Below are 7716 nucleotides of genomic sequence, written 5' to 3'. Positions count from 1 at the left end.
TCTTAGCATAACAACTGGAAACAGCGACATGGCGAGCCAGGATCTGTCCACAGTTCAAAAATATGTCTTATTGAGCTGCTTGAATTATCTCATTTGTCTAAGATGAACATAAAGAGAAATATAAATATGTTTGTCTTATGCATTATTCTTGGCAAGCAACAGCTCACGTAGAGGTTGCCAGGTTTGGTCTCATACATTAAACCAAATCCTGATCTGGCAACCGGCCCCAGCAGAGCCTCTACACACAAGCGCAGATAGATAAACTGTTCTTTTAAGAAAATATCTGATCTTCCACCGCTAGCAGCATTCTCAGTGCAGAAATATTGACAAATACTGGCCTGCATTTCAAACTTCGGGTTGGTCTGTGATAGCCGTGTTCTGAAATCAAACCTAAGTTCAGAAAAGCTCAACGGAGTCCTGGGGATTTTTAGGAAGACTCAGCAGGACACTGACAGAAGAAAAAAGAAAAAAAAGAAAAAAAAAAACCCCAACAGAAACTGGCAAATAACGTTTGGCAACTCCTAAAACTCTGAGCACTAATCACTCGACAAAGTGTTGTAATGGGGATAGCTCACTTGTCATCACATGACCTGATGGGCTCATATGTTTCCATGACAACTGAGCAAACTCCATCTGTTGAGGAAGACCATGAAATGCAGTTGAATGTGCTGGGGAGGCCGGGGCGTTTCTTGTCAAATGACAAACACATTGGTAAGTGAGTGTAATGACGATAAGGACCCTGGACAGCTCTGGGATCAGCACACTGGACAGCGCTACACCTTTATTACACTCCCAGAATCCTCTTGGCCAGCACGGATCCGAGCAAATACACAAATAGCACCTTAAAAGCTCCACATGGCAGCGAACGTCACTTCACTCCACGTCAGTCTGTGAAAAAAGAGTTTAGATTTGAGCCGCACGTGCGAGCAAATGTGGAGCTAAAAAGGATCTGAAGCTGTTTACCTGCCCCACATTATCCAGACTTCAGCTGAGAGCAGCTTCCTCTCCTCAGCAGAGGTAAAAACCACCACTGAGTCACTCACTTTGTTTTATTTCAGGGACTGATCTGTTCTCCAGTGCAGCTCCCGCTGACTTCAACATGGAAAAAATACAAATCCTCCGTCGCAACCAAACCTCAGACCTAATTTCATTCTCTGGCCTCCGACGTGTTCTGTCATGCTGTATCGCTCTTATTTTGTGCATTAAAGCGTGATCTTTTCTTTCCCTTACGTCTTCATTTTGCTGCTGATGTTCCATGCTCTGCCTCTATTTTTCCATACAGTAAGCCTCCTGTTCCTTAAAGCACATTTACATTCTGGTTTTGCGTTTTTAAAGTTGAGAACAGACAGCCGTCGCCACACTGAGGAGGTGACAAACGGTCTTTTTCTCACTCTAGAAAGACGCAGGTAAACGAGGACGATTGAAGAAGATGAATAAAACAAGACACGAGTGTTTTCAATGCAAACGAGTTGATTTTACCTCTGTGTGTGTCTGCAAAGCAGCAGAGTAGCCTGAGGCAAAATGTACACTTAGCTTTGGTCTATACGAGGCCCAGCAGTGAATCATTAGAGCTCAGCTGTCCAAAATACACCACCAATCTGGCCCAGGCATATGGCTGCATGACACTCGTATGAATTACTACTACACGCTCGTGTTGTTGTTTTTCCTCCCTTTTAAATGTTCTGCGAGCCGGGCAACACTCCCAACACCGTTTTACATCAGGGCAGATCAAAATCACAGCACTGACGCCTGAGAGCGGAGACGAAGCAGGTCTGCATTACTAACACAGGAAAGAGGTCGGATCAGGTTTAAACATTTCAAAGAGCTGTTTGAAAAATGTAACACATCACAAAAATGGATATTGGCTTTGCGCACAGATGATTTGGGCTCTTTTTGCATCGAAATTGGACACAAATTTGAGACATAAAACCATGGACATCACGCCTTTAGAGTGACAGGACCTGGGATTAAGTGTTGCAGAGTATTCAGCGTGTTTGATTTAAACTACAGGGATTACCACATGGGTGGAGTTTGCCTCAGAGGACAATAAAATGAGGACTTGAAAGTTGTCTAACTGACACCAGGATCAGTTTCCAGCGCCTGGCTGTCGCTCTCTGATGCAATGTTTATGGAGAAACAGCTAATTTTTTGCATGTATGCATTTCTGAATTGCAAGAGGAGTCAAAACATGTTTATGTGAAAAATAAAATTATTAAGCGCACAAGAAATCAATTGAGGGAGCCATCATGCAGCTTGATTGCAATTAAAAGCCGTCCTCCTTTGAGCTAATAGTCTGAGACAGTATTGATCAGTAAATGTAAGACGAGATTGGATCAACATCAGTATCAGCCGATATTCAAAGAGTGACAACTGGAATTCATACAGACAAGTCGAGTTACTCAAAATTGAGTTTACTGTGAGTCCATAACATTTCAGCTGATTAGAATTTGCATGCAAAAAACATTTAGTTAGTCCTTGTCCTCTTTCTTTCACCCCTTCCTTGCAGCTCTTCCCTCTACCTGATCTAAAAAAACGCCCTTTTTTCCCCCTGTTTCCTAATTCAGCAGTTCCCTCTCTGCCTCCATCTCCTCTAGAGTTGCAGGAATATTTCATCACATCCCTCTCGACCTTTGACCTTCCTATTAGTTGCTTGTGAAGTTGGAGACCGGCGAATTCCAGCTTTTATGCAAGTCTAATAGATGTAAAATGTAAAAGTGGAGGACGGTTGAAATTTCTCTCTTCGTGATAGCGGTGTCCTCCAGAGGATTCCCCCCTCGCTCGTCTCGACACGCACGCTCATTTTTCGCATGTGTAATTGTTGAGGCGGTTCACAGCACATTATCAAATTCATCAGCTAATCATTTAAGACCCCCTCTTTTATCTGCAAGATGCTCTGCGAATGATCCGATGGCACGCCGATCGATAGGAAAATCGGAATATGCAAAGCGCGTTCTGATGTTTGGCATCGCTCAACCTTTCGCGCTTTCATCTCGGCCTTTTGATGTTGCTTTTAATCTGCATAACGCTGTGTGAGTGGCTAATGGAGTCGAGCGTCTCCTTCAGTGGAGAGGACTCCGCTGCTGGAGTCCACCTGTCAGGGCTGAGGAAAGTTTGAAAATCAGATTTGGAGAAGGAGAAGTGTTGCTAATGGCTGCAGGAATGAACAGAGGCCGCTTCTTTCGGAGGGGGAATCACGAGCGAGTGGGTATTTTCAGGGGTTCATGATTGATTCATCTGTTAGATTTCTATCATTCTGGGGTTTTCTTATTCATTTAGTCTGTAAAACGGCAGAAAATAGTGATTAATGCCTGTCACAAGTTTCCAGAGTCCAATGGGATGCATTCAGATGTATTACTTTATCAGTGGAAAACCTAAAGATAGCAGCACATCCTCACACTTGAGAAGCTGGAACAGGCTCATATTTTGCCTTGTTCTTTCATAAATGACTTAATCGATCATTAAAACTGTCAGCTGAGGGATTACTTGATTTTTAGCATCAATTCCCACTGTGATATACACATATGAAATCAAGGTGCTCTGCTAAAAGCCTCCACAGAATGCCATATGTTGACATAATTGAGGCCAGAAGCTGTTTGTTCCAAAAGACTTTTCCATAAATCATGTCAAAACCTTTCATGGACAAGGCTGATGTGTTTTTCTTATTGTCAACCAAAGCCATAAAAATAAAATATCTTGTTTTTAAAACGGGCTCAGGAGCTTCCTTAAACAGCTGGCAGTTTTTAGCAAAAACAACTGAAGTGGGAGGAAATGCTGCATTTGCTGGGGACTATTTTCAGTGGCGGATTAACACACCTTTGGTGCTGCAGTCATAGTGGCAGGTTGGTGTATGTTGGAAAGTGGTGCAAAACTTGTCAGTGGCATCAACTCATTGTTGGTTTTGGTCATAAAAAATAGAGAATATATCTGTTCTGCCTCTTTAAAGACTCGATGATGTTCACGGTGACAAATCCAGGTGAAGAGATGTGGAATACATGTTAGGTTTTACTTTATCGTCTAAATGAGACGTAATAAGCAGCGGGCCCGGGGTCAACTCACTTTGATCCATTTGAAAATGTGAACTGAAACTGTCTGTAATTAACATAATAATGAGCTGCAGACTTTCTCTGTATAAAACCACATATGAGGAAAGAAAAAGTTCCACTTTTTCTCACTTTGGAGAGAATTTAAAGTGACTTGAGCCCGGAGCTGCCAAGCAAACCTCACAGTTTGTTCTCTCTGTGAATAAACATGAGGCGCTGAGGGTTTGGTACTCCGTAATTTGGCTACTTTTATTCGAGCAGGGTCATTTTCAAGAGAAATTACAAATTAAGAATTCAATAATACTTTTACAAAGACATTTCAGGAAAGATTCTTCTTCAGTCATGATATCATACATAGTATTTAACAGTCCCTCTTCATTTTTTTTTAGCTTAAAAAAAGAAACAAAGATGAAGAAAGTGGAATTTTTTCAGTCGAAAATACAGTGTTTTCACAATTGTATAAAAGTTCCCAAATTTGGAATTTTCCAGTAACTGGAAAATAAAAGGAAATAAAATAAAATAAGATTAAACTTCGCATTTCACAATGTTTCAAAACACAATAAATGCTCTCTTTACGTAAAATTTGCCCCTATGATCGACACCATGTTGCTTTTTACTAAAATATATCTATATATTGAAGAACTATAGTACTGTACACAACAGTATGAAATAAATAAAATTAGGAAATATAAAATGGGCCACATAAATAATGTTTTTTTTTTTTTCAACCTACAAATAAAATGAATGCAATTTGTTGTTTCCAAAAAAATGGTTTGGTGTAATACTGACAAAGTGAAAAGAAAAGAAAACTGAGAAAACATTGCACAACATAATGTAAACTAAGGAACTGTTGCCTATAAGTCTTAATACTGACACGGATGCTTCAAAGAACAACGGTGAACCATTTCATAATACTGAAGCTGGTGAAAAAAATTAACCTTCCTTTTACACAATACGAGGGTGGCACTTGCAGAAAACACACAGGTTAAAAGGTTTGCATATAAGGCTTCTTTTTTCTTATCAAAAACACCTTACAAAGGCTTCGTCCTTCATTTTTTTCCCCCATACCATCTGTCCATAAACTGTATTTTCCCTTAAAATGAAGGTCTCTTTAAAACTTCATCCTCTTAAAAAATCCTCTAAGCTCCTTCATACAGTCTTTTGTTTAAATTCCTTCATTTGAAGTTGATTCAAGAGGCCTAAAATAGTGTGGCTGGAGATGTTTGTGGCCGGGCAACATGGCAAACTAAAGACGACACCGTAGGTAGGTAGGTGATAACAAATGTAATATCGAAGGACTGTAGTGCAGACACTACTGCTCTTTTTCCAACACTGTATAAATATATACATAGGCAATACTTTTTATTATTTTTGTTCATGATTATAGAAGCGGAGTGCAATTTTGTACAAGTCACTAGTTGTGCTATAAATACTATGGAACACAGGGGGTTTATTTGAGGAGGTTAGCACCACACATATTTTTAGGCCTTAGTACTGTACATTTTTTGAAATGTATTCATTTATTCATTGTTCGGTTTGCATAATGCAGCTTATTTCACAAACCCATGCCTCCCTTCCCTCAACGCTTCCTCCAGATTGATTTTTGAGTCCATGTCTTGTTCGGCAGACATCTTTCCCCCCCGAGGAGTCTGTCAAAGAAAGCTTCCCGGAAGCTTCAGGCACGTGCACGTACAGCTTAAAACACGGTGTTTTAAACCGAGCAGGTAAGAATACTGAACCGAAAGAGAGAAACTTAAAATTCTTAAGATGGGAAGCTTTTGAAACGCCGTCGCCGATTACATGCCATCCTCCATCGCGTCCTCGTGATCCGATTTGGTTTCCGTTTTGCCGTCCAGCGAGCTATCGTCCATCGAGTGCTCTCCGTTCTCCTCCTCGTCCCTCAACGTGTCCGGGTCCGTGTCCATGCTCTTGCTCTCTTCCTCCTCCTCCTCAAACTCGTCATCCCTCCGTCCGATCTTCGCATACGTTCCGTCCACTTCCTTCCGTCCCTCTCTGATCCCTCCGTTCACGGCGTCGTGCCTCAAGATGGCCTCACGCTCCGCCAGCTCCGGGTAACCCTGAGGAGTCATGCCCTGCAAGTAAGCCCGGCTCATCAGCAGCTCCGTGGGCTCCATGTGGCCCTTCTCACGGGCCTCCCTCTCAGCCGCCTCCCGCTCCTCAGCCTCCCGCTTGCAGTAGGAGTAGCGGTGGTTCATGTGCTGCGAGTAGGAGCCCGAGTGGGAGAACCTCTTCCCGCACTTGTCGCACTGGTAAGGCTTCTCCCCCGAGTGCAGTCTGGAGTGCTCGATGAGATGGTGTTTGTGTTTGAAGGCTTTCTTGCAGATCTGGCACTGGTGTGGCCTCTTGCCTGCGGAGACACAAAACACAGAACAGGGGACGTGAGTCGCCTGCCTCGATCGCCCTGCTGCTACAACAAATCACACAAGTCTGCAGAAAGCAAAAAAATGTTGAGGAAAAACTCTGATGAATTGGATGGCATGGAGTAAAATGACATCACGGAGCATTAAATCCAACTTTGACTTACGACTTAGGGCTATTTGTTTATTCAAATTGCGAGCACGATGAGAAAGTGCGCTCGCATTCACGGGCCTACATTATGGAAATTCCCTCCCGTGGTTAAAGCATGAAGAAAGTCAACCACAACTACTTATTTTAGGCCTGCGTGCCACACTGATGAATGCAACATAAATAAACTACTGCAAAGCAAACAAACAGAGAAGGCGCAACAAAGGAGTAAACAAATCCGAGATAGGCTAGGGGGAACGGGGAGGCTCCGAGGGGTGACTCTGCTTATCTCCGAACACAATTCAAGTTCATGGTGACGCCTGGCCTTACATTAGGTTTTGGGCTGGGGCTCCTCCGTCTACCAAATGTGACGGGACGCTTTGGATGCCAAAGCAGAAATGAGAAACCCAAGCTGGCCACAAGGGCAGGGTGAGATAGTTTTATGACACGGGGCCATAAACTGTCTGGCTAAATAAATGTCCTCCGGCTTGTAATGTGGCCACACGGCTGCTGTTACACTCAGGAGTTGATTCCAAAACACTTACAGCTTGCCGAGCTAGACTTCTTCACTCAGGATTCCTTCAAAGCTACCTGCATCCTTTTAAAAGCTGTGGCTAATAACTTTCCAAACATCTAATTCTGGCTCGAAACGCGTCCTTTTTCTCAGTCACTGCTGCTCAGCACGTGTGGAAATATGGCTGCCTGCCTCACACAAATCACATGACTCCCCACTGACACTCGAGTCCACCAGCCAACAGGCTTTCAAAGTGCACTTCTGTCCAACATCTGGCCGGTTCAACTGCACTTTATTGCACTTCTGAGCCTCATATTATTGTTAAAAACAACACAGCGACACGAACATGAAAGCGTCGCGTCCTGAGCGAGATGCAGAGGCGTTCTGGAGATAACGCACCCTTTTTTTTTTTAAAGAGTTCGGCGCACTGTTCTGACGGTGCACCCTCCCTCCCTTTTATGTCCGAGCAGATAACATGAAGGCTGCATAAAGCACTGAGCGCTCTGCTACAGATAGCGGATAAAATAAATGATGCAACCTAGTGAAAGAGGATCTCTGTATAATAACTATAATGAAAGACTTGTTATCAGTGCTCTGAAGCTTCTGAGCACTACTCCGCTGATGTGATCTATCGCC

General features: G+C 43.0%; 1 protein-coding gene across 4 annotated transcripts in view; it reads right to left on the bottom strand.

Moving 5' to 3' along the window:
* Positions 1 to 2390: 2390 nt before the first annotated feature.
* Positions 2391 to 7716, bottom strand: part of zeb2b (zinc finger E-box binding homeobox 2b) — an 88528-nt gene continuing 83202 nt past the window's right edge. For all 4 annotated transcript variants that reach the window (XM_076723176.1, XM_076723174.1, XM_076723173.1 and 1 more), the window contains exon 10: positions 2391 to 6408. In XM_076723176.1, the coding sequence (XP_076579291.1) occupies positions 5837 to 6408 (572 nt within the window). In that variant the 3' untranslated portion in view covers positions 2391 to 5836. The remainder of the gene's footprint in view (positions 6409 to 7716) is intronic.

Source organism: Chaetodon auriga, chromosome 23 (assembly GCF_051107435.1).
Source record: "Chaetodon auriga isolate fChaAug3 chromosome 23, fChaAug3.hap1, whole genome shotgun sequence".
In the NCBI taxonomy this organism is placed as follows: Eukaryota; Metazoa; Chordata; class Actinopteri; order Chaetodontiformes; family Chaetodontidae; genus Chaetodon; species Chaetodon auriga.
Note: the sequence above shows the minus strand (reverse complement) of the source record. Positions and strands in the feature narration are given on the sequence as shown.